Genomic DNA, 27,670 nt, shown 5'->3' with positions numbered 1-27,670 from the left:
GTATGGGCTACATGGGGGGCTAGCAACTTTTCCCAGTGCCCGACTAGTGTTTAGAAGCTACGTGGCACACTTTAATAACTCAGATGGAAAAGTGGGATCATTTTTATCTCAGCTACCAGTATCTTCACAGAATTGTGGGACATACAAGCACCAAGGGACTAAAGCAAGTGAGTTTGACTTGTCATCCCTGGCAACCTAATGATAACACTTGAAAGAAATCGAGGAACACATCGTCAGCAAAGAGAAGAGAAGCTGGTGTCTTTATTACAGGTTTGCTGAGGACAGTGATTTGAAGAGAACAGAAATTACAGCCTCTGGGGAGCTGGAGGATCTGTGCTTTTGTTGCTAAGATCCAGGCCTGAGACTGAGATACTTGTACTGATAGTGTACCGGTGTGGAGCAGGGCGTGGAATCCACGTTCCTGGGTTATTTCTTTCCACCTAGCTGTGAGGGATGAACCGTCAGTGCTGGAACGCTGGGAACATTGAATTGCAAATTTTAGCATGGGAGAGAAAAGCAAAGGATCGAGACCCTAGGAGGTGAGAAAATGAACATTAACACCAGCCGGGTAAATGTAATATAGTAAATATCTGTGTTGCCCTAGAAACTAGAAGTATAAAGGAGCTAGTTAGTTGGGCGACAGTTTCCAGGGTAATTCCTCCTACACAAAATGTAAGAGCTTTTGTATTATGTTAACTTGTTATATACATGTCCACTAGCCTCTCTCTCCATATTCCAGTTCCCTTTTTGTCTCTTAAAAGATTCCCTTTATTTTACTAAGGCGTAGTACCATCCCCCAAGTGTTCTCATTAAAATCCCTTGATATTTATCAGAAAGCCAAAGGGACCCAAATTTAATGTGTATCTCTAAACCTAAGAAATACACTTTAGATAAAAAAGGTTAGACAAAGAAATCAGGAAATTATAGACTCTTCAACTGAAAAAGAAATTTTTTAAAGGTAGCTTACAGTGGATGAAACTAGCCATCTGTGACTCTTCCCAGAAGCAACTCCTGGTAAATATAATTTGTAGATAGACTGAAGATGAGATTAAGATGCTTCCCAATATCTCACCTGGGAGCTACCAGCCTACAATGTAATTCATGTAAGATGAGCTGTTACCTTGGAAACAGTGACGCATAATGAGGATAGGAGGTAGGTAATATTGTAATGACAGAAGATTCTAGTAACTAGTTAGAGGTGGCAGAAAAAAAGAGAACATTGGAGAGTCTGTGTTCATAAGGATCTTTAAAGGCACAGGAACACCAGGCTGGTAAACTTGTTACAAATAACCCAGTGCTAGAGATCCCTGGGGACTTTTATGGAGGAGTTGGGGGAAGAATTTGGGGGACCCCCAAAGAGGATAGGGACTCCACAGGAAGACCAAGTCAACTAACCTGGACTCAGGGCTCTCAGAAATGAAACCACTAACCAAAGAACATACATGGGTTAGACCTGGGCCTCCCTGCACAGTGTAGCAGACGAGCAGTTTGGTCTTCACGTGGGTCCTGACCAACTGGAACAGGGGCTGTTCCAAAAGCCTGAATGTGGAATATGTTCCCATAGCTGGGCTGTCTTGTCTGGTAGATACTTGAAATGCTAGGTTAGAGGGATACCTGGGGCAGGGGCTCCATCCTCTCAGAGAAGGGGAGTGGGGAGAGGAAAGGATTGTGGGAGAGGGTGGCTGGGAGGTGGGGCAGTGAGCAGAATGTAAAGTGAATAAATAAAAATAAGTAAAACATTTAAAAAACATTGTGCTCTATCTGTTAACATAATGGCTGACTTTCTGGTTATTAGTTTAGTTTCCCTGGTGCATTAATAGACATAGGGATTACCCTAATTAATAGATAAGAATATTTCTGTTACCAGAAGTGGTATTCCTCACTGAGATTTGGCTTGCAAGTTAGCCTCTTACAAAGTTGCTTAACAAGTTAGTTCTCCAGAGTCTAGTCTTTTCTATATTTACTGATAAAATTTGGTTCTCAAGGAGCATCGCCAAGATTTGACAATTATATTTTTTCTTTGTTATCAATGTAATATATGTCTGCTGTAGAAAAGATGGGATGTGCAAAAATGGAAATGTAGTAAACAAATGCATGGTACCCATGTTAGTTCCTTTTCTATGGTTAAGATAAAATAGGAGATAATTTATAGGCAAATTAGGTGAGATATCTTCCATAGTCTTAAGCATCTGAATCCTTGGTCCCAGTTGGGGGCACTATTTGGGTAGGCTTAGGAAGTTTGACCTTGGTGATAGAAGTGTGTCACTGGGGCAAAATTTGATGTTTCAAAAGCCACATGCCATTCCAAGTTTTCTCTCTCTGCTTCCTGCTTGTGGGTTGAGATGTGAACTCTCAGCTCCAGCTGCCATGCTGTTCCTGCCTAACCCTTTGGAACGATAAGCCCAAATAAAGATTTATTCTTTAAGTTCCATTAGTCATGATGTTTCATCATAGCAATAGGAAAGTAACTAACATAACCCTTTCTAACCCCAATCTTAGTCACTGTTTTGTTGCTGTAAAGAGACACCATGACCAGGAACACCTTTAATTGGAAGCTTGCTTACAGTTCCAGAGGTTTAGCCAACTATCATTGTGGTGGGGGCGCATGGTGGTACTCAGGCAGGTGTTGGATCTGTAGTTGAGAGTTACACCCTGATCCAGAGAGAGGAGGAGGAAGACAGAGGGGGAGGGAGGGAGGGAGGGAGGGAGAAGGAGAGAGAAAGGAAGAGAGACACAAACTGGCAGATACTGGGCCTGGCATGGGCTTTTGAAACCTCAAAGCCCACATCCAAGTGACACAATTTATCCAACAAAGCCATAAAACCTAATCATTCTCAAATTGTGCCACTCCTTGATGACCAAGCATACAAATCTGTGAGCCTTTGGGGGCGATTCCTATTCAAACCACCACATCCCCCAAGCTCACTATCCAGAGGTACCACTGTGAACACTTCTTGTACTTCCTTTCTGTCTTTCTTCTAGGACACTTTAAAAACATTTATTTCAGTTTTTAAATTTATATGTATGAGTATTATCTGTGTGACTGTCATGTGAATGTGGATGTCAACAGAAGCCAGAAGAGGACATCAGATCTCTAGGCTCTGGAATACAGATGGTTGTGGACCTTTCAGTAGGAGTGCTGAGAACTAAATTCAGGTGTGTTACAGGAAGTGCTCTTAAAGATGGGGTCATCTCTTTAGCTCCTGTTCCAGTGCATTCTTTTAATTTTCTTTTATGTGTTTGAATGTTTTACCTGCATGTATGTATGTGAACCAAGTGTATGCAGTGCCTGAGGAGATCATAAGAAGGCATTAGATCCCCTAGAACTGGAGCACGTGGGTGCTGGGGATTGAATCCAGTTTCTTCGCTACAAGATCAGTCATTGCTGGGCCATATCTCCAATTCCTTGATAGGTTTATTTATTCTATTACATTTACTTATGTTGTGTCTCTGCTTGTGTGTTCCACAGCACATGCGTGAAATTCAGAAGACAGCTTGCAGAAGTGAGTTCTCTTTCTTCACTATGTGGGTCCTAGGGCTCGAACTCAGGTTGGAATTCTTGACAGCTAGTGCTTGCACTCATGCCTGGGGGAAGAGCATACAAAATTATAAATGGTTTCACATAGCCCAGGCTAGTCTCCAATTCTTTATGTAGTCAAGAATGGCCTTGAACTTTCCTGTCTCAGCATCCAGGTATTAGGATTGCAAGCCATCATGCTTGGCTGGTTCGTTTGCTTTTTAGTTCAACACATTCATATGAAATGTTATCTGGTATATGTTGGGGTTCAACATTTTAAATTCCCCCCCTCCAGAGTGTATACGTGTATGATGTGTGGGCAAATGTGTGTATATATTTTTGTATGTGTGTGGGCTCACCTATGTATGTATGCATGTATGTGAAGGCTAGGTTACTCTTGCTCTGGAAGGATCTTGCCCATTCTAGCTACCCAGCTTGCCTTGCAGATCTCCTGTCTCTGTCTCCTAAGTGCTGCTACCACACTCACCTGAATAATTCTTTTACACGAATTCTGGCTATCCAAATTTCAGTCTTCATACACAAATGGCAAACCTGTTATCCACTGCCCTCTCTCCCTTGTCTACTGAGATCATATTTTAATATGTGCATCACATGAGATACTTGTTACAAACCCAGGAATCCCTGATACCTCCCCTTCTTGAGATTTCACTTTGGTAAATGTGGATGAGGAATCTACATTCATTTCAATCACTGCAGCTAATTGTGGTGCATAATGGCCCTGACAGTATTCTTAGAAACTATACAGAATATAGTATAGCCTGCTTAATGCCTGTGGCAATTTCCTTCTGCTTCTAGGTCACTACACACTACAATCCATCCTATGCATGGCCACTGGAGTTCTCTTGTGAAGACGTCTCAGGAGAACTCTCTATGTTAGCTTCCTCAGGATCATCTCGAACTCCCCAGGGCAGCACCTATCTTTGGTGATCAATCTAATGAGCCAGAAGGCCATGGCCGTGTCAGTACTTTCCCATCTAGCCAGGCCTGCGTAGTGATGAGCCCTGAATTGTTCATTTCTGTTCTCATGCTTGTCATGCTTGAACATCCCCAGAGGATACAGAGCCTAGGCAGTCAACCCAGTTCTCAGATCTTTTTTCTTTTCCTGACTTCTAAAATGGTAGCTGTCTTCCCAGAACTACTGATGTGATGCTCTGACTGCTATGGTTTTTCACTCAATGCATCTTGTCTTCCCCTCAAATTCAGTCTTCAGGAGCATGGCATGTATTTCTTATCCCTCATGGCCTCTATCACAGTTCTAGGCATGAGGAAGTGCTGTTGAATAGAACTAAGTCAGCTGTGGCTAATTATTTTAATACATACTTTTAAATAAAAACTACATATTAAGTGTATGTGTATACATATATGTCTGTGTGAATTTATGTGTATCATGTGTGTATAGGTGGCCATGGAGGTCACAGGGTATCAGATCCTCTGGAACTGGAGTTGCAGGCAATTGTGAACTGCCAGGTGTGAGTGCTGGGACCTGAACTGGAATCTTCTTCAAGAGCAGTAAGCACTGTTAACCACTGAGCAATCTCTCCAGCCCTCATTACATGGTCATTCTAAGCAGAAACTCTTCAGCCTCTCACGTATCTTTCCTTGCACCAAATTGAGAAGGCTTGACAGATTTCTAGATATTTTATTTCCTTGTGATTTTGTTTGCTGATAACAAGGTTAAGCAAAAAATGTTATCTTGGTTCCAGTGTTTATCTAATTCAACCAACCTGCTTATCACCTATGACAGACCCACTTATAGATTTTCTGCCTGAAGAGTCTAACCTTTACTATAATATGAGATACTTCCTTTTCCTCCTACAAATGTAATGGTTTCTCTTTTTCTAGAAGAGCATGTTTTATTGGATTAAATAAATACAAAGGAGTTAATGGCTAAATAATTTCATTTTGGCTTCCTTAATCTCTTTTCTCTCTTTAGCCTCCAGGGTTTTGTCTCCCTGAAGGACAGAAGTGCTTTAAATGAGTTTGCTTGGATGTGCAGAATAGGTGGGGACACTGAAAGAAATGCCTGCTCTCTGGCAGTAGCAAAGGTGCTGAGATTTGGCTCATCAAATATTTATTGAGCTCTTCTGGGCACCTCGCTTTGTGCACAGCACTCCAGAGAACACCCGAATGAGGAGGGATGAGTGAGTGGGAGGATGGCCCAAGAACCACTGCAGCTGTGGTTAGAGCTTGGATTTTTGAGAGTCTTTAGAACAGTTAGGGTGGTCACAATTTCAGTCAGATTTACCACTCGAGGCTTAATAAGAAGTCAGAGATCTTTCAACAAAACAGCTATATATGTGTTTTGTGTGTACATTATATGCACATTATTGTACACATGTACACACATATGTATTATGTGCACATATATGTATACATATATGTGTTCGTACACACAGCCACATGTACATACATGTACACATATGTGCACTGTGTGTACTAATAATGTACACTATATGTACATTATTACCAATATTATGCTGAGTATCAATTCAAAGAGATCTTCCTCTGCATTAAATCCTTAGTCCCTAAAATTCATTGCTTTGTTTTGTTTTGAAACAAGGTCTCACTGTGTAGCTCTGGCTGTCTTGGAACTATGTAGACCATGCCGGCCTCAAACTCACAGAGATCCACCGGCTTCTGTCTCCCCGGTGCCGGGACTAAGGAAGCTATGCTACTATACCTGGCTATTGTTTTATTTTGGGGGGGGGGCTTAAATTTATTTGGTATTGTATAAATGTACTCTATGTGAGTTACAGAAAGTTGTGAGCCACCGTGTAGATGTTGGGAATTGAACCCAGGTTGTCTGCAAGAGCCACAAGTATTTTCAACCACTGAGCCATCTCTCCAGCTTCTGTTTGTATTTTTTAAAGATTTATTTATTTGTTATATATAAGTACACTGGAGCTGCCTTCAGACACAGTGAGAACATCAGATCTCATTACAAATGACTGTGAGGCACCATGTGATTGCTGGGAATTGATCTCAGGGCCTCTGGAAGAGCAGTCAGTGCTCTTAACTGCTGAGCCATCTCTCCAGCTTTGTTTGGATTTTAAAAAATATTTACTTATTTTATGTGTATAAGTGTTTTTGCCTGTGTGTATATATGTGCACAGTATGTTTGTGCAGAGCCCTCAAAGTTCAGAAAAGGCCATTGGATTTCCTGGAACTAGACAATTGTGATCCATTGTGCTGCTGGGAGCTGAACCCGGGTCCTCTGAAAGAGCAGGCAGTGCTCTTAGTGACTCAGACATCTTTCTAGCTCCCTAAAAATATGTTTGAATGATAATAGCTGGCATTTATTGTTGTGTTGGAAGCACTTTCACTTGCTCAGCATTAACTTATTTAATCTTTCTCACAGTTACATGAAGCAGATACAACTATGATTCAGATCAGTCAGGGAGCAGCTAAAGTGCACATAGCCTTCAAGTATCAGTGTGGTCCTTTTGTTTTTACAGATACCCTTTACTGAGTGTTTACTATGTTATGCATCATTTACCATTTGTTTCTTATATTTATTGATTCACTGTGTGTATGGGGACAGGCATTCATGCCACAATGCTTGTGTATAAGTCAGAAGACAACTTTTGGGAGTTAGTTCTCTCCTTCCCTATGTGGGCTTCAGGGACTGAATTCCAGTTCAGCAGGCTCAGAGGCGAGTGCCTTTATTCAATGTGCTATCTCACTGCCCCAGAGTATAATGTTTTCTTGAGTATAATGAAGTGAAACACCAACTAAGATGGGAGGTGGGCGGGGATCTGGGAGAGGGGGAGAGGTGGGGGTTCGGGAGATACTCAGGAAGGGGAGGAAGGGAGAAAATGGGATGTAATATATGAGAGTAGAATAAAAAATAAAAAAATTCCATTTGTAAATAAATAAACTAAACGGGAAAAGCACCCCTGTCTCCAAGAGTTCAAGTCCAGCCTATGCTGCATAAAACGCAAACAAAACTAAACGAAATCCTGTCAACAACAAAGAACAAGCAAACAAAACCACCCAAACCCAAACAAGACAAAACATTTTCCCATTGCTATATATAAGATAGAGGGGAAAGGAATGTCTGAAAATTTCTCTGGCTCACAATAGGGCTTTTGCCATTAGACAGCCCTTCATACCACCTTTTCCCTTCTGTCCAAATCATCCATGGACACTTGAATTTCTTTTGAAAATGCTCTATTCGGGTATGTGACCCCAGCATGTGGAAGCTTACATAGTGAGTTACAGGTCAGCCAGGGCTGCATAGTAAGACCCTGCTTCGGAAAAAAAAAACATTTTGATTAATTAATTGATCAATTGTGTATGGGGGTGGGAGTTTAACGTGTGTGGATGTATTTATTGGGAGACCAGAGGACATATTGCAGCAGTCCGTAATTTTCTTCCACTGTGTAGGTCAGGGAGATGAAACTCAGTTGTCGGGGTTGGCAGCAAGCTCCCCCCCCCCCTTTTTTTCTTTTGCAGAGCAAGTGGAAAGAATGAACAGGTAAAAGATTTTGCTGCCAAACAGGATGAACTGAGTTCCCATAGATCCCAGAGATCTACACCGCAGAAAGAGACACGACTTTAGCAAGTTATCCTCTAACCACCACACACAGGTGGTGGCACACGTGAGCTAAATAAATAAGTGTAATTAAAAAAAAATCAGAACGGGAAAATACTCTTTGGGTTGTATGCTGGGATATGAATTTCTTCAGGATTTCCTTCCTTGACTTATCCAGATCCCTATTTGACAAAGAGAAAAGAGCGGTGGTTGACGGGATCTCATTAAGGAACTTGGAAAATAAAAGTTCAGCAGGCAGCCGAGACAGGAGTACTTCCTGGGAAAGGCTGCGGGAGCGTTGTACCATCGGCCTGATTGGGCTGCATGCGTGCGGGAGGAGGAGCCCCGCAGCTCTGGGAGGAGCCGGAGAAGGCTGGCTGCTGCGCCGTGCACCAGGAAGTGACCCGCCCCGCGACCTCTTAGCGCCATCCGCTGGTCTTTTAGTTTACCACTGCACGCCCGTCGGAGGCTGTAAGTGGGTCCAAAGGCAGGAGTCCTGGGTAAGTAGCCTGGAAAACCCCCAGTAGAGAGAACTGTTCCCTGTGCCCAAGTGCTTGGGGCTGGGAGGAGGCAGGCGGGCGGGGCTGTCACCCAGGGTTGCTTTGAAGGTCGAGGCCGGCCTTCGCAGTCCCCCTCCCCCTCTCTTCCCTAGAGCAGCCCTGCCACCTGCCTATGGTTTGCTGCCTTTTGGTGGTTTATCCTAGCATCTGTTTGCTAACTCACTTAGTTAGAGTTTCCATTGCTGTGGTACAGTGCCCTGGCAGAAGCAGCTTTAAGGGAGAAAGAGTTTATTAGGCTTCAAATTACAGCTCCCAGCAATTCGTCACGGAAAAAGTCAAGACAAGGACTTAAAGCAGCTAGCTAGCCACACCTACAGTACAGGAAGGATGAATATATAATTCCCACTCAGCAGTTTCTCCAGTATTCTGCAGTTCAGGACAAAACAAACGCCTCCCACGTTATATACAGGCAAACTTGATCTAAACCAGTGATTCTCAACCTATAAATGTAGCTACCCCTTTGGGAGTCAAACGACCCTTTCACAAGAGTTGCCTAAGATTATCCGGAATATCAGATATTTACATTAAGATTTATAACAGTAGCAAAATTACAGTTATGAAGTAGCAACAAAAATGATTTTATGGTTGGGAGTCACCAGAGCAGAGCTAAAGGGTCACAGTATTCAGAGGTTGACAACGACCGATCTAGACTGTCCTTCCTTAGATATTTATCCCGACCTACTCTCCCCTCCAGCTTAATAGCCTTGGCAATTGAAACGAACCATCACAACACCTTATAGATGCTTGTGGGACAGACTGGTTCAAAGATGGGATTGGAGGCCTCTCTAGGGGGAGAATAGACATCACTGCATGTGGCTTGCAGTGGGACACATTCATAATTCATTCTCCTTTCAGTTTTAGTCAATAACCCTGGCTGGGGTCCAGCCAATGGAAAGGCAGGTTCCTCCCTCTGGGTTTCTGAATAGTATGCTCTAAGAAATGTTTAGCTCTCTGAAGCTTAGAGCTTTCAGATTGTCTCCAACTTGAACGTCTGAGCACTGGAGGCAGATCATCCACTGGAGCTAAGGAAAGGAAACAGTAACTAGAAGTGGTTGCCATGAACTCTTGGTTTATCTAGTCAGTGATTAATCCTGAGGCAGGAATGTAGAGAACACTCTCTCTCTCCCTTCCCCCTCCCTCCCTCCTCCCTCCTTCCTATCTCCCTCCCTCCTTCCTATCTCCCTCCCTCCTTCCTATCTCCCTCCCTCCTTCCTATCTCCCTCCCTCCTTCCTATCTCCCTCCCTCCTTCCTATCTCCCTCCCTCTCTCCTATCTCCCTCCCCCCATCTCTTGACACACACAAGCAGCATTTATATTTAAAACAGAAAACGAACTACAAGAAGAAATTAGTTTTTTCCCCCTACAATTGTCCTAACTAATCACAGAGTCATAAACAAAGAAAATATAACTTACCTTGCCCTGGAGTGTATTTAGCTACAGGAATGACTAAATACAATAGGCAACTCTCTCCCACACATGTTGAAAAAGCAGGAGCCTATTTGTTTTCTTTGAATGGTAATTGTTTTGAAGAGCAGGTTTTAATAGCATGTTTCATTACAAGCACAAGCCACTATGCCCAGTCTTTTTTCTTTTCACAAGTCAGTCTGAAATTGTGTTTTTATTTACTTAATTGTTATTTTTTGAGTTCATGGTCTCACTGTGTAGACCTGGTTGGTCAGACTTCAAACTTTTGATTCTCTTTCCTCTAATTCTCGTGGGCAAAGGCTGGGGTTAGAGGTGAGCACACTCTGTCTGGTGCTGAGGCCAGAACCCAGGCTTCCTATATGCTGGGCGGACACTCTGCTAACTGAATGATATCCTCAGCTTTCATTCTTTATTCCTTACCTCCATTTTTTCCCTAATTTCTTCTCAGTGGCCTTCATTTTTTCCATATCCAATATGTACATTTCTTTCACCTTGATGATCTTGGGCACACGATTTTGGTAGCAGTAATGGGTGCTTCTTGTCAGACCATAATTTCTTTACATTTCAGAGGGCACCCACTCATGGGTCTGAGGTTCTGAGTGTGTGGCTTATGCTTTTTAATTTCTCATATAACTCTAATGAGGCTTGTAGTACCTTCCTCCCTGGTTGGTAGGTTGTAGAGATCTAGGCACAAAGAAGCCAAGTGATCCAAGTGGCACATTTTGAGTCACAGTGTAAGGAAGGGCACCTGAACACCTACTGTATGATGCATAGTATAGGCTTATTTAATTCTTACTACAGCCTTGAAAGGTAGACATTATTAGGTCTGTTTCTATAGGCAGGGATCAGATATTCACTGTGCCTACTTAACCTGTCCAAACATAGCTAGGGAGATGTAGAACCTGAGTTAGAATATGGGTCTGGAGCCTATTAACATTCTTTTGAGACAAGGTTTCTCTGTATAATAGTCCTGGCTATCCTGGACTAGCTTTAGTAGGCAGGGATGGCCTCTAGAGGTCCCCTTGCTGGGACCAAAGGCATGTACCACCATGTCTTGTCAACATTTGCTGTCATTTGTTTTCTTAATGATAGCCATTCTGACCAGGGTAAGCTGGAATCACAAGTAGGTTTTGTGCTGGGGTTTGTTTGTTTTTGTTTATTGAGACAATGTTTCTTTGAGTACCCCTGGCTGTCCTGGAACTTACTCTATAGACCAGGTTGGCCTTGAACTCCAGATATCTGCCTTTCTCTGCCTCCTGAGTGCTGGGATTAAAGGCTTGTGCCACCACTGCCTGGTAACAAAGTAGTTTTAAATCTACATTTGTTTTCTGGTTTGTTTGTTTTTTTTAAATTCTCTGTGTATTCTAGGTATCAACCCTCTGTCAGATGTGTGTGTATATATATAGATATAGATATCAGATGTGTGTGTGTGTGTGTGTGTGTGTGTCTTTTAGTTTCATGAGCCTCAATTCATCAACCTGAATAACTAGTGTCCTGTTCAGAAAGTTCTGATCTCTGGCAGGTTTTTGTATTTTTCTCTTGTAGCTGTATATTTTTTTTCCTTGATGATTTTGTTCTCTACCTTTAAGCTAATGTCACCCCACCTTTAGAGCCTATGTTATTTCTTTAAATTTAGATTTGCTTATTTGATGTGTATAACCATTTTGGCTGGACCTATGTGTAACACAGCTATGCCTGATGTCCATGGAGGTAAGAAGAGGGCATTGGATCCCCTGGAACTGAAGTTACAGATACTTGTAAGATGCTAAGTGGTGCTGGGAATCAAACATGGGTCCTTTGGAAGAGCAGTAGATGCTTTTAAGCAATGAGCTATCTTTCTAGCCCCAAAGCCTATGCTCTTGAATATGACAACTCATTGCCTCTTATGTGTGTCAGTAGAAGGAGAATGTTATTGTTAACATCTCAACTATAGAATAGCTTAAATATGTCATGTTAGACATTTGAACATTTCCTCCCAACCCCAAATAATGTCATCCTGACAGAATCCATGATTGAGCTTGGTAGCTGGGGTCGTTTTTAGAGCAGATCAGTAGATTATCAAGCTGAGTTCATTCACAGGTTTGGTGACACTTAAGAACAGTTGTCAGCCGTGCCTGGTGGTGAAGACCTGTAGTCTTATCTAGTCAAGAGGCTGAGGCATGAGGATCACAAGTTCCAGTCCTACCTGAACTGCACAGTGAGTTCAAGGCCAGCTTGCGCACCCTACTTAGACTCTGTCTCCAAGAATGAAATGAAAGCAGGTCATTGAAATAAGTAACTTTTCCCATTTCATCAAATGGAAATATCTTAAATAAGACAACAAAGAATACTGTTATCTCTATAAGTAAGCACACCAACATGCTAACAAGTTGCTTTTAAATTTTATTTTATTTATTTACATTCCATCTGTTGCCCCTTTTTGGTCCCGCCTCCCACAGTTCCTTATTTCATTCCTCCCTCCTTGCCTCAGAGAGGGCATTCCTCCCACCAGGTCTCCCCCTTCCCCCAGCGCCTTAAGTCTCTTGAGGATTAAGCACATCCTTTTGCACTGAGACCAGACCAGGCAGACCTCTGCTACATATGTGCCAAGGGCCTTGGACCAGTCCGTGTATGCTGTCTGATTGGTGGCTCAGTCTCAGCGACTTCCCTGGGGTCTGGGTTAGTTGAGACTGCTGGTCTTCCTGTGGGGTCACTCTCCCTTTCAGCTTCTTCAGTTCTTTTCCTGATTCAACCACAGGGGTCCCTGGCTTAAGTTCATTGGTTGGGTGTAAGTATCTGCATCTGTCTCAGTGAGCTGCCTGTTGGGCCTCTCAGAGTGCGGTCATGCTAGGCTCCTGTCTGTAAGCACACCATAGCATCAGTAATAGTGTCAGATTTTGGAACCTCGCCCTTAGCTGGATCCCAAGTTGGGCCTGTCACTGGACCTTCTTTCCCTCAGTCTCTTCTCCATTTTTGTCCCTGCATTTCTTTTAAACAGGAACAATTATGGGTCAGAAATTATGACTGTGGGTTAGTAACCTTGTCTATTTGAGTTTCCTGTCCCCAGTGTTGGCCATTTTGGCTACCACCAGTGAGTCCTAAGAGTCTCTTACATCTCAAGTCTCTGGAATTATCTAGAGTGTCCCCTACTTCCTACTCCCAGAGGCTGCATATTTCCATTTATTGTCTTGGTTCTCTGATCTTCTCTCCTGTTTCTCCCCCATACTTGATCCCTCTTTCCCCTCCCCATCCCACCCAGATCCCTCTCTCCCTCTGCTTCTGTGATTATTACCTTCCCATTTCTAAGTGGGATCGAGGCATCCTCACTTGGGCCTGCCTATCTGCTTGTTAAACTTCCTACAGTCTGTGGGTTGTACCCTAGGTATTCTGTACTTTAGGCTAATAAATCACTTATCAGTGAATACATGCATGTTCCTCTGAGTCTGGGTTACCTCACTCAGGATGATATTTTTTTAGTTCCATCCATTTGCCTGCAAACTCATGATGTCCTCTTCTTTCATAGCTGAATAGGATTCCATTGTGTAAATAAACCACATTTTCTGAATGCATTCTTTCATGTAGAACATCTGTGTTGTTTTCAGCTTCTGGCTATTACAGATAAGGCCACTGTGAACATACAGAAGCATGTGCACTGTGGTATGGTGGGGCATCTTTTGGGTATATGCCCAAGAGTGGAATATCTGCATCTTCAGGTAGATTTAGTTCTAATTTTCTGAGGAACCTGTAGATTGATTTCCAGAGTGCTTGTACCAGTTTACAACCCCACTAGCAATGGAGGAGTGTTCTTCTTTCTCCACATCCTCACCAGCATCTGCTGTCACCTGAGTTTTTGATCTTAGCCATTCTGACTGGTGTGAGGTAGAATCTCAGGGTCATTTTGATTTGTATTTTCCCTGATGACTAAGGATGTTGAATATTTCTCTAAGTGCTTCTCTGCCATTCTTCTGTTGTGAATTCTCTGTTTAGCTCTGTACCCTATTTTTAAATTGGGTTATTTGGATTATTTTGGAGGTTAACTTCTTGAGTTCTTTATAAATTTTGTATACTAGCCCCCCATCAGATGAGGGGTGCTACTCACTGGCTTGCTCTTCATGACCTGCTCAGCCTGCTTTCTTGTGTTACCCAGGAACTCTAGCCCTTGGGTGGTACTGCCCACAGTGATCTGGGCATCAATCAAGAAAATGCACCATGGGCTTTTCTATAGACCAGTCTGAAGGCATTTTCTCAATTGAGTCCTCTTCCCAGAATACCCCAGTGTTTATGTCAAATTGACAAACAAACAGACAACCCTAAATAGCACGTAGCCTAAGGTAAACAGGCAGAAGGGACGTTCTGTAATGGAGGAGGGGGGCTTCCTATTAGAACACTCTCATAAAGGCACTGACAGACACAGTGCCTTCCACTGTATTTAGAGAGTCACATTTCTTCTCTCTAGCTGCAATTGTGTCAGACTTGTCCTTGGAGTTATTCATATAATCCCTTTCTTGTGGGTTCCATCTGTGATGCCTCCCCCATTCAGGTCCATGATAGCCTCAAATGCATTGTGACAGTAATAACACAGATGAGCTTCTGCTAGGTGCTGGGCACTGTGCTCGGAGCTTTACAGATGCCATCTGTCTTTAATCTTCGGGTAAGGACTTTTTATGTAGTGTGGGGGTTGGAGTTAGGGCCTTGTACCTGCTAGGCAGGAGCCCTAGCCCCGATCTTCTCCCCTGGCATACCTTTTATTTTTATTAATTATCTTTACTTAGCTCTTACAGTTGCTCTACGACATAGGTCTCATTATGATTTTCTCTGTTTAACAGATGAAAGAAATGTCAGAGGAATGACTAACCTGCTAGAAGCCATCTGGCTAGTACGTGTTAGAGCCAGCAGACAGCCCCAGCTTGATTCTAGGGCCCGCACTCCTTCCCGAAAGACGAAAGCTTCCATTTGTCTCTGCTATCTGGCTCCACCCATTATCTTCCTTCCTTCCTTCTTTCCTTTTTTTTTTTTTTTTTTTTGCCTGTATCAAAGATACCTCCCTTGACCTCTCTAGCTCCATGTGTGGGGGCTTCTTCCTAATCTTTTCCTTTTTAAACCAACCTCTCTTTCCCCCATTTTCCCTGTCTTCCTCCCACTTGCTCCCTCCTGCTTCCCCCTCACTCTCCCTTTTCTTGTTAGTATCTGATTATGCAGCCCTGGCTATCTAGAACTTACTCACCTTCTAGGCCAAGCCCCCACCTCCTTAGCACTGGGATGGCAGGTGTGCCATCATCTTACTGATTGGTCCTCTTTTCAGTCAGGGCATCTCTGCTTTCTCTCTTCTAGGTGGAGTCACCATTCTTGTTTTGTACTATCAAGAACTTGTGCTTAAAGAACTGCTCAGACGGATCTTTCCATCTCCATACTAGAGCTGTCTGCTCTATGAAGCCGTTCTTGAGCATGCGTCAAGAAACAAGTTTATCATATTACTCACTGATATTTTCCTTGCGTCTTCATTTGATTTTCTCAATGAGACTGTAACGTAATTCTTTCTGTACTGCTGTGAAATGTTGCCTAGTATATAGTAATCACTTACTAAACGTTGAATGCTTGTTGGCCGTTGGGTAGGACAGTTGCCTCACACATTCTAGGAAGGCATCCTACCATGGTAGGAAGGCATATACCCCTGATCTTCTTATTTTGAAGCAGGGTCTCATAGCTCCAGCTGATCTGAAAATTGCTATGTAGTTCAGGCTGGCTGCCAAATCACAGAAATCTGCTTGTTTCCGTCTCCCAACTGCTACCATTCAAGGTATACACTACCACACCCAATCTTTTCTATGTCTCTTTTTTTTTGGAGACAGGGTCTCATATACCTAGGCTAGTCTCAAAATTTAATATATAGATAGCCAAGGATGAACTTGAACTTCTGATATTCCTACTTTTACTTCTTGAGTGCTGGGAATCAAACCCATGGCTTTGTGCAGACTAAATGAACACTCTGCCAACTGAGCTACATCCCTAGCTCATTATTATTATTATTATTATTATTATTATTATTATTAATTTTGAGACAGAATCTCATTAAATTAGCCAGGCTAGCCTTGAACTCATTGCGTAGCCTGGATGAGCCTGGGCCTAGTCTTTCTGCCTTAGCCGTCTGAATCTATGGGCATTTTTAGGCCTATACCATCAAATCTGGCTTGAAGCTTTGGCATGACCTAAGTTGTGTTCAAGAGGTATGTTTTAGTCAATGTATGGTACTAGTCCTGGACTTGGTACTGTGATTCCATAAGGGATTGTAAATGACTAAAGGCTTTAGGAGTGTGTCCCTACAGCCACCTTTCAGTGTGTGAATTACAGTGTATTTATTGTCTTTGATTTGCAGGCATCAAGAGAAGAGTCCTAATGCACAACCCACGATCATTCCTTTCCAGGATGGGTTTCCTCTCCAAACCAGGACTGCTTCCCTGGGATACTGCAAGACCACCAGATTTGTCACAGTCCTTTTTGGGCACAGCACATAAGGGGAGTTTCACCAGTGTGATAGCTAAGAAGCATCCAAACAGACAGAAATATCAGAAGAAACAAAGGCCTTGTAGACCACTAGATGACTCCTGGCAGGAGAGGTATGACTCAAGCTAATGCCCGTTGTTTTGTGCAGGTCAGAATCTATAGGTCCACTGAAATTCTGTTTTGCTCATCCGACTAACAGCATTGAGAAGATTCCTGGGGGTGTTTAAAATATTGTGATCAGTGCGGTCTCGATGACTTGTGCAGGATAGTCATAGAACTACTTCAGGATTGTAGGAAATACTGTCTTAGAGTACATCTTTGTCAGGAAGGAGATCTTAAACTATGATCTTGCTTCTAAAGAAGGTCTGTGGAGCTGGGTATGGTGCACACTTCTAACTGCAACAACCAGGAAATAGAGACAGGAAGACCTGGAGTTATCCTCAGCAAGTTTGAGGCTAGCTTGGGCTATATGAGGCCCCGTGTCTAAAACCAAAGTCAATTAAAAATAAATGAAAACAAATTAAAAACTAGGAAAATAAAAATCAAAATAGTATTCAGGCATGGCGGTGAATGCCTTTAATCTCAGCACTTTGGAGGCAGAAGCAGGTGGATGGGTTCAAGGCTAGCCTGGTCTACATTTATAGACCAGCCAGGGTGACATAGTGAGACCCTGTCTCAAAACAAACAAACAAAGCTACTTGGATTGGAGATGAATAGTCCCTCTGCAGCCAAACACAACATACCTCATTTTATGTGACAAATGTATTTTTAAGGTCAAATTACATTTTAAAAGCATTAAGGAGGTTAGCTTTTGGGAGGAACTCAGAAGTAAAACTTTTTTTTTTAAATGACTAATTACCGCCTGATAAATCTGGAATTTTCTTATATTGAATTTGCCATCTGTTCTGCTTTGTTAAGTACTAGACATCACCAAAATGGGCTCTTCCCCCAGAATCTCATCTCCTGAGGAGAAATAAGTTGTATCTTCTGAATTTCAAGTAAAACCTCAGAGAGACTGGTGACAGGAGGTACTCATGCATAGTAGGTGCTCAGTACGTATTTAGATAATTAACTGTATCTGAATTATTTTATTCAAGGCTGGCTGATGTTGTGACTCCCCTCTGGAGGCTGAGTTATGAAGAACAACTCAAGGTAGGTGTCTAGCTTGAATCTTCTCCCCCAACTCCTCCAGCACAGTGGCACTAGAGTCCTGGAAAGACTGGTTGGAGAGTTTGTTGTTGGTTTTTGGTTTTGAAGCAAGGTTGCATGTATCCCAGGCTGGTTGCAACTTACTCAGTAACTAAGGATTACCTTGACCACAACTAGGGGTCTTCCTGCCTCCTGAAGTACAGGAGTGGACTGTCACACGTCCTTTTTGCAGTCTCTAGGCTTAAGTCCAAGGTTCCCTGCATGCCAGACAAGCACAAGCATGCAATTTATTTCACGAGAAATGCTAGCTGGAAGGAAACTGTACCCAGTTGAAATGGGCTGTATAGGAATGCATAGAAAGCACATGCATGTATGTCAGTCATCATCTGGCTCCCTCGTTTCTCTGAGGATATTATGGACCACACCTATTCAGAACTAGAGATCAAATATACTACCTGATACACTTTTAGTTTCTCATGGTATTCCTTAAGTGGCACCCCTTTTGGCACCTACTTCTACAAACAAATCTTAGGTCTTTTGGGGGGAAATTCAAGCCTTATTGTCATAGTCTTCTTTCTTTCTTTTCACAAAATTGTTAGATTTATTATTTTGTATGTATGATTGTTTTTGCTTACATGTCTTAGTGTGTACCACATGCATGCTTAGTTCTGTCAGAGGTCAGAAGGCATCAAATCCCCCGAGACTGAGGTTACAGACAGTTGTGAGCCAGCATATGGATGCTGGAATTGAACCTGAGGACTCTGCAGGAATAAGTGTTCTTAACTGACGAGCCAACTCTCCAACACATGCACACTTATATATACTCAGTTGTAAGAATGATAATAAAAAAAACTTTCCATGGTGGCACACACCTTTAATCCCAGCATTTGGCAGGCAGTGATAGTTGGCTCTTGAGCTGGAGGTAAGCCCAGTCTATAGAACGAGTTCCCGGCCAGCCTGGACAAAACAAAGAGCAAGGGGCTGGAGAGCGGACTCTGCTTAAGAACACTCATTGTTCTTTTAGAGGGCCTGAGCTTAATCCCCAGCACCCACATGGCAGCACACAACCATCTGTAACTGCAGTCCCAGGGGATCCGACCTCCCTGGGCACCAGAAGCACATGTGGTACATAGTCATATATGCAGGCAAACACCCAGACATGAAAAAAATAAAAACAAGAAAAATTTAAAATCCCACAGAACACAAAACAAAGAATGATGTGGGGGGTGGGGTGGGGACAGGACAGGATCGAAGGCACAAATGACAATCCAAATACTGTGGGTAGTCCCCGGGAATCTGGAGAAGTCAGGTGAAGGCTGTGACCTGCAGAAATAAGAACAGAAAGGGCTGAGAGGCAGGGAAGGGCCCGGGGAATTGGACTAGCAGGAGCAGAATGTACAGTGGCTCTAAAGAAAGCTGGATTCAGACTGTGGTGCAGACCTGAGCACATGGTTGACTACAGATACCCTCGGAAGAGGGGCCATTAGAGCATTGTAATAGATTCCCGTCCCCCATCCCCCCTTCCACTTTCTTCTCTGAAAGCAGTTTATGGGGGAATTACTGATGCATTGGAGAATGTTGTGTGCCTAGCCCCATTTCTCCCATGAGCGCTTCCTTTGACTGGGGCCATTTCAAGTGCTCTAGCTACTAGTGGCTACTGTGTGTGTGAAGAACATAGCACAGAGCATCTCCATTATGGGGCATTCTGCTGGGCAGCACTGACATATACTTTTAAGTGTTTCATCGTAAAGGTCAGATAAAAAGATGAGCTCATACAGAACTCCCTCTTGACCTTTCCTTAGCATCTTATTAAGTCGTCGCCTGTGCTGGATTTCTTGCTTCTGTTATCTGCTGAGAGCATCACCCATGAATCTTGGAGAGACCTCTTTTGTCGTCTTCTCTATTCTTTGCAGGGAAACTACACTTGCTTCATGGCTTGTATTCTTTCTGTCACAGGTGAAATTTGAAGCTCAGAAGAAAATTTTACAAAGCCTAGAGTCTTACCTGCAAGTGCTCCATGGAGCCAGTGGCGCAGTGGCTGCACCCCAGTCTGAGGGGCTCCGCTGCCTCCTCCATCCCATCATCCCCTCCGTAAGTCCCCGTCTCTCTTGTTCTTATTGTCCGTGGCTCTGAAATGATTTCAGCAGTAGTCACCAGGCACTTGCTGGGGTCAGGTGATTATCATGCATCGTTTGCTCATTCTCCTATTTGCAATGGCCAAGAGGGCTAGGCACTGTCATTTTATAAACAGGAGCTATCAGAGAATACAGAGATTAAGCAGTTTACCCAGGTCACACACCTAGAAAATGTCAGAAATAATGTTTACACTGCACTGTCTAATACAGAGCCCACTTTATCAGCCATGACCCTATTACCTCCTTAGGCAGATTGCAGGCTTTAAAACCCTTTCTAACAGCATTTCCAAATAGCAGCATTTCATTCATGGCAGAAGTTGGCATACCGTGGCCCTTAGACCAAATCTGTCTTTTTGTATTACAGCTGAACTCACCTTTTTGTGTCTGTGGCTGTTTTCTGGGCTACAGTGTCACTCTCAAGTAGTTATGAAAGGTGCCATATGTCCTGCCAAGCTTATCGATTCTAGCTTTTGACAGGTCAGGTTTGCTAGCTCCTGCTTTATGGGAGGACTGGAGATTTCTTTTTCTTTTTCAAATAGTGAGAGAATTTTATTCAAAAGCAAAGCAACAGCAGATCAGAAATATGCTGTCAAGAGACTGTACATCATGTGATGGTGCTCACCAGGGCCTGGCAGCCCTTTCTGCTATGGATTGTGTAGATCACTCCAGCCACAGACTTTCACATGTGTCATAGCTTCCAAATCAGCATCATTGCTCCCCGTTCATGCCCTTGTCCTCTTGTTATTTCATCTAATCTCCTGGCCTTCTTTCCTTTCCTCCCGTCCTCTCCAGCCTACCACCACTGGCTACCGGAACAAGTCCACCTTTTCTGTGAACCGGAGCCCAGATGGCAATCCAAAGACTGTGGGCTACTACCTAGGAACTTGGAGAGGTCAGTTCAAAACAAAACTGAACAAACAGACAAAAAAAAAAAAAAAAAAAAAAAAAAAACAAAAACAAAACCAAAACAGTGATGGAGAAGGAAGAGAAAACACACGTAGCAGTGTCAACAGGAGTGGACCACAGTGTGATCATAGAGAAGGCTGACTGCTTTCGCACAGCCCGGGCTCGCAAGGTTAATTTCCGATGATTATAACTGGGACAGACATTACTGCCCTTGCCTATTCTTTCTCTAAATGCAATTTACCAGCAAAGCCAGCGAAGGCCTGGAGTAAATGCTCCTGTTGTCACTGCTGCTGTCGCCTCGTTGTCGCAGTAATCGTTATTTTTGCTCCTTTCCATATTGGGAGCAGTGCCCTCATTGTTAGTGAGTCACTATCAATTTTCCGTCGCCACAGACCTAAAAACTGGTTTCCGTGGTTGCTGAATCTGCCTTAGATGAACTGGAAGGGAAAGAGGGGTACGCGTGAGGGAAATCACAGGGGCAGTTTTTGAAACTTCCTGCCTGTATCCATTCCCAGATTCAATTCCTGAGCTTTTTATCTGCCCATTTTCAGTAAATCTACTTGAAGCCCCATCATTTTATATTACCCACACTGTTTAATATCCATATACCTTGAACGACAGTTTATTCGGACGAGCAATCCATTTGCCTTTTCCCTTCATGCGCAGAATTAAATTACTTTATGATGTCAGGGTTCTGGTGTTCAGTAGGAGAGAAACAAAACCCATTACATTTTATTTCCCTCTTCAAATCCGTGCCATGTCATCACATGGCACACTTGTAGCATGGGGGGAGGTGTTTAGGGTAGCTCCATTAAGAGTTAGCTGATGAATGCCTAAACCAGGAAACAGTTAGGCTTTCTCTGAAAAAAAAAATAGCTATGTACTTTTGCTTTTTTTTTTTTTGTATTAACATCTGCCTCTGAAGGAGGAAATTCCAGCTGCTGGGTTAGGAGGAAAACCAAAAATAAAATAATTTTTGTTCACATAGATGGAAATGTCGTCTGTGTACCATGTAATCATCTGAAAAACATCCCAGAGAAACACAGTCAAGTGGCTCAGGTAAAAATTGAACAAGGGCTGGTTGAAGATGACCTGGGGCATTGTACTCTCTAACTGCAGTGGCCCTGACATTTTAATGTGGGTGCCTGCCGTGATTGCTGGAGGAAAGGAGGGGCTCTGTACTGAAAGTCTACCTCTTAATGTGGATAGAACATTGCCCTGCTTTTGTTCCAGGTTTGGGGTACAGTGGGAGGTCAAACTGTTGCTGTTGTTGTAAATGTCAAGGGATCCGAGGACGTTAGTAATAGGAAATAATTAGGAAAGGGGTGCTGCTGAGACCACTGTGGTACATCAGGTGTTCTAAATATTTGAAAGGTTAATGCTTTCAGCAGAACAAAGAAATACCAGGAGAGCCGTGGGCAAGGCGGGAAAGGCATCGTGAGACTGAGTTGGACACACAGCTCAGCGGCAGAATGCTTCTTTACCATGCATGAAGACCTTGGTTTCATTCCTGGCACCATCCAGAACCAAACTTCTCATGAGATTGACCCCTGAGACACTTTGAATTCATCTGTTTCATGGGTCCATTACTGAAGGCCTACTGTCTTTCAGGCACCAAGCCTGGAGTGGGGCTACAGTGGTGACTCGGTTTGTCAATACAGATGATGCCCGTGCTCACAGACCTGAACAGCACAAGGCTGAAGCCTTACTGAGGAGTGAGCTAGCCTCCAAATGATCCTCTTCCTCCCCTTCATTCTTACCAGCTGCTTTATTTAGCAGAGCTCCCCACAGCTTTTCTGTAGGCTCACTCTCTAGAATCCCCACACCCCCCATCACCACCTTGTCTTAGTTTTTTTTTTTTTTTTTGAGGATTTTTTTTGTATTTTATGACATGTATTTATCTATTGTTTATTACTTTAAAACTGTTTTACCTACATGTGTGTATATTCTACATATGTGTGCCTGATCCCTGTGAAGGGCAGAAGAGGGCATCAGATATCCTGGGACAGGTGTTACAGGTGGCTGTGAGCCACCATGTGGGTGCTGGGAACTGAACTCAGGACCTTTGGAAGAGCAGCCAGTGCTCTTAACCTCTGAGCCATCTCTCCAGCCCTTATTTATTTATTTATTTATTTATTTACTTACTTATTTATGTATATTTAGGTGCATGGCATGTGCGTGTTTACATGTACATGTGTGCTGGGGTATCCTTGGGGAGGTCAGAGGACAATAGTCTCAGTCATCAAACTCAGGTTGTCAGTCCTGGCAAGCACTCTTCCCGTGAGCCATGTCACTGGAAGTAGTAATTATTCTAAAACTCTTTTACCCTAATTTGTTGATTCTTTTTCTGTCTTTCACTTGGGATTTTTTAAAAAGCTATCTCCTAGAGATCTTGAAATCGATGTTCTTAATCAGGTCTTCTCAACTTCTGAACTGTTGCTATTGTTTTCTCTTGGGAGGGGCTACTGGGTCTATTGTATCATGATTATTAGCAGTGGTGGTGGCTGTCTATTGGGCACCATTAGGTGGTAGTAAGCAAAAGTGCTTCTACAATTGTCCCCTGGCAAACATAGTCTCCTCTTGCCTGTAACCACAGACTCTTATTTTGTATCATCTTAGCTCCTGTCGCAATCTCCCCTTCCTCCTTGGCATCTAATGTATCTCCATGTCCTTGTCAGTTTTATTTTTCTAGAACTATCTTGAGTCCACTCAGTTCTATACTGTCAGCACTTAAGTTCAAACGGTCATTCTCTGTGGTCTGGAAAACCACCCTGGTGTCTGCCCCGACCTCCATGGTCCCAGCCTTTCTTTCAGAGTATTCTCTGCTTAGGAGCCCCAGATGTCTGTAAACTGAAGGCAGTGCCCTGCTTAAAGTTCTACAGGAGTTGCCCAGTAACTTTGAAGTCCTTGAAAAAAATTATGTATGTATTTGTATTTTATGTGTTTGTGTATGCGTTCATGTGCACACAGGCCATGACACACATGTAGAGATCAGAGGACAACTTGCTAGAGGTAGTTCTCTCCTTCCACCATGTGGGTCCCAGGGGTCAAGCTCAGGTTGCTAAGGATTAACAGCCAAGCACCTTTATCCACTGAGGCATCTTGCTGGCCCTGCCCAGTATCTTTTGGAATGCAAGGTTAACTTCTTACCATTTCATTTTAGGATCTTCCTAATAAGGAGCCCAGCCTTATCTTCTGACCTATGCCTCCCTCCTTTCTTCTGAACCAGTGTGACACTGCTGTACTCTCTCATTTCTGCCTGCCTGCCCTCCTTTCTAGAATGTGTTCAGTTTGCAACACCCCCCTCCCCCTGCCACGGCTTTTTATTCTCCAAGACTCCATTCAAGCACCATTTCTATAGAAAACCATACCCAGCTCCTCAGTCTGATTAAGAACCCCTGTCCTCTGCACGTGGGTATCTTTACTGTGCATCTCTTGTACGGCGCCTGGTACAGCATATTTCATTGTCTGTGGGTGCTTCCCACTTCAGCCTGTGGAGGTAGCAGCTGTGCATTATCTAACTTTGTATAACACCCAGTACTGAATTGTTTGGTGAATTAATACCTCTCGTTTTATTGGTATTCTCAAATACTTTGCATTTCTCTCTTTTAGATTATTTTGAAGCATAAGATGTAACCATTTAATATGCATTCTAGAAGAAGAAAATTACTTTGTGAAATATAACCATATACCACCATCACACCTAAATAGATATTTACCCATAATATAAAGTATCTGGTATTTAGATTTTGGCATTGATTTATCTGGTATTTTTTTAAAAAATGATTTGTTTATTTATGTATATGAGTGCTATGTTTTCATGCACCAGAAGAGAAAATCAAATGTCATCACAGATGGTTGTGAGCCACCATGTGGCTGCTGGGAATTAAACTCAGGGCCTGTGGGAAAGTGGCCAATGTTCTTAACCACTGAGCCACCTCCCCAGTCCCCAGTATTTTATTTATTTATTTATTTAATAGTGTTTTCATATCAGGATCTTAATAAGATTTGTTTTTGGTATTCTTAGTCTTTGGGTCCAGGCTCCTCATAGGTACCAACATCCATGGGTGCTCAAGTTCCTTACACAAAACTGTCTGTGGTTGTTCAGTGCCGACACCATTTAAAAACAGTTTTTAAAATTTGGGTTTTTTTTTGTATGGGGGTGCAGGGGTGCGTGCCATAGCGTGACTGTGGAGATCAGAGGGCAGTGTGGAGAATTTTGTTTTCTCTTTTTGCCATGTGGGTTCTGGGGATTAAATTTAGGCTCTCAGGCTTATGTGGCAGCTTCACCTTACACATTGTGTCACACCTTTTGTCTTTTTTATTGAGGACATTTCTCTGAAGACCAGGCTGACCAGGAACTCATGTGTAGCTCATGGTGTCTTCAGACCTACAGTAATTTTCCTGTCTCTGCTTCTGACAGCTAGGGTTATAGGTGAGAGCCATTAAGACACGGTCTTTTTTAGATTAAAACAAATCCTGATGTTTTAATTTTGTGTGCATATAGGGTACAGGAGTGAGCACTTGTGCGCATGCTTGCAGAGGCCTTGGGAGAGCATTGAGTGTCTACCATATTCCTTTGAGACAGGGCTTTTACTTGAATCTGGTGCTTTTGAGGCTTTTTTTTTTTGGCAAGACTGGATGCCAGCAAGCTCCTAAGACCCTCCTGGTTTTCCCTGTGACCCCTCATTTCTGGGATTAGGAGTGCATGCCACCATGCCCAGCTTTGTTTGTTTATTTAATGTGGGTGCTGGGACCCAAACTCAGGTCTTTATGGTTATATAAGTGCCCCTACCAGACCAAGATTTTAAATTTTAAAAGATGTTATTTATTTATATAGTGGTGTGTGTGTGTGTGTGTGTGTGTGCGCGCACGCGCTTATTGGGAAGTAAAGAGGTGCATACATGTCATGGAGTGAGTGTGGAAGTCAGAGGATGCCTTTTAAGGAGGGAGTTGTCGAGTCCAACCTTCGCTCTCTGGACCCTGCTAGGCCTCAGTCATCGTCTAGTCCGGAGAGCTGACTTCCTTGGCTGGCCGACGGGCGAGATGCAAGCCGGGAAGGTCTGTGCCGCACGTGCGGGGGGGGGGGTGGGGTGGGGGTGACGGTCGCTCCTGAGAAACGGAGAACAGCTGTGGGGGTGCGGAGCTGAGAGCGCGCCTCTTCGCGTCGCTCCACAACGACTCCCGGCATGCACTGCAGCGCGATCGGTCACATTACACCTGCGCGCTGGCTGCTGAGCACACTGGTGTCCAGTAGATTGGGCCGGGAAGGCTAAACTTTGGAGGCCAAACTGCACAGCTTTTGAGTGGCGTCCAGTAGCGACCTTCCCTGCTTCGTGTAGACAAACCTCTTCTAGGGCTTTCAAACATGCTTCCCTACTTTGCAGTTCCGCGACGCCCTGCGTATGTCTCTCGGGGTCTGTTGATCCAGGCATGCACCAAAGGGGGAAGATGTGACACTTTAATGTCGTTAGCAGTCACTTGTGGTATCTGCTCCGGATTTTAATTTTGTCGGTTTGGCTCTAAGAAACAAAACCTTGCTGTGCAGCCCAACTGACTGAATTCATGACTCTCCTGCCCTCGCCTTCCAAGTGCTGGGATTCCAGGCCGTTGCACATGGAGCCTTCAGGTTTTAAGTCTAACTTCTCTAGTCCAGCCGAGAGTCTTTTGTATTTAAGCCATTGGTGGACTAGAGCTGTGAATGTCTTATGAGGGACTTATAAATCAGTCTCTTTTGAGGGCCGTTATGTAGGAAGGTGGCACAGTAGATACAAAGAGAGGACATTGCATCAGGTTAATATTTTATAGATTTTCCACATACAGATGTGATTTTTGGGATTTTAATCATGTAAGAAATTGTATAAAAACAGCTGGGGATGAAGTAGCTCCTAGCATGGGCTGAGTCTCCCACAACTGCAAAACTGCACATTTAAAGTTGCCAGAATGCATATTTGAGTTGGAAACACGGTCCTTCCAGGTGTGCTGATTAAACAAACATTCTGCTTGATATTAAAATGTAACTGTTCAAGAGCAAAAATCACCGGGTGGCTTGCTGTTCATGCTTAGCTGTGATTTCTCTTCCCATGCATCTAAAAGCACATCGGAGACAAGCCTCCAGACACAGTGCAGAGAGTTTCTAGGTTAGAATTGTCTTTATCAGGTTAACTGGCTGGACCCATAAAATGGGGAAGTCAGCAGAGCACCAACCACACTTGCATTATTCGGTTTCCTGCTGTGGATGCAACGTTACCGCTGTTTCAGACTGCTTTTCCCCCACTCCCATTGACGGACTACATCTTGAATTATAAGCCAAAATAAACCATTCTTCTTTTAAAAAAAGAGGGAGTTGTCTCTTTCCACCCTGTTTTTAAGGAGGATCCCTTGTCTTTTCTTTTCTGCTACTGGACATCTTCCTGTACAGACTCCAGGCTGACTCTCTTCACTTCCATCTTGCCATAGGAGTGCTTGGGCTGGAATTACAGACCAGAGCGGCCACATCTATTTTTTATACGTGTTCCAGGGATAGAATTCAGGCCATCAAAATTGCTAGACAAGTGTTTTTACTTGCTGAGCTTTCTTGCCACCTTAGATTTTAATTTTTGACATGTATATATGATATAAACAGGCTATCACCTAACATCATAAGATAGAAAATCAAACAGTGGATCCATAATGCTGTCAGCTGTGTGAACTCATTAAAAGCTTTCCCATTCGATTTGTGTGTGTTGAGTCATGGACATACCACACATCCCCAGAACGCATGATCCTCTTCTCTCACATCCCCAAGTGTGCATGCTTTTGTTCCTAGCTGCCATCAATATTCATTAAATGGCTTTCGCAGTTGATCATTGTCATCTCCTGAGTGCTTGCTATGTGGGAGCGATAGAAAGTCTCTCATGTCCTCTTCAGGTATTAGTTAAAATTATTCCACTTCTCTCCCTCC

At 43.3% G+C, this 27,670-nt stretch overlaps 2 protein-coding genes across 2 annotated transcripts in view; both read left to right on the top strand.

Annotated features, from left to right (window-relative positions):
• Window positions 1-27,670, top strand: part of NOX1 (NADPH oxidase 1) — a gene marked incomplete at both ends in the record, with an annotated part of 376,148 nt that overhangs the window by 172,449 nt on the left and 176,029 nt on the right. The window lies entirely within an intron of this gene.
• TRMT2B (tRNA methyltransferase 2 homolog B) overlaps window positions 8,516-27,670 on the top strand; it is a 64,585-nt gene continuing 45,430 nt past the window's right edge. Inside the window, exons 1-6 of the mRNA XM_080910972.1 lie at window positions 8,516-8,572; window positions 16,410-16,650; window positions 17,635-17,689; window positions 19,643-19,777; window positions 20,614-20,713; window positions 21,716-21,786. Coding sequence (XP_080767098.1) covers window positions 16,430-16,650; window positions 17,635-17,689; window positions 19,643-19,777; window positions 20,614-20,713; window positions 21,716-21,786 — 582 coding nt within the window. The 5' untranslated portion in view covers window positions 8,516-8,572; window positions 16,410-16,429. The remainder of the gene's footprint in view (window positions 8,573-16,409; window positions 16,651-17,634; window positions 17,690-19,642; window positions 19,778-20,613; window positions 20,714-21,715; window positions 21,787-27,670) is intronic.

Source organism: Micromys minutus (genome assembly GCF_963924665.1).
Source record: "Micromys minutus genome assembly, chromosome: X".
In the NCBI taxonomy this organism is placed as follows: domain Eukaryota; kingdom Metazoa; phylum Chordata; class Mammalia; order Rodentia; family Muridae; genus Micromys; species Micromys minutus.
This window is presented reverse-complemented; position numbering and strand designations above follow the sequence as displayed.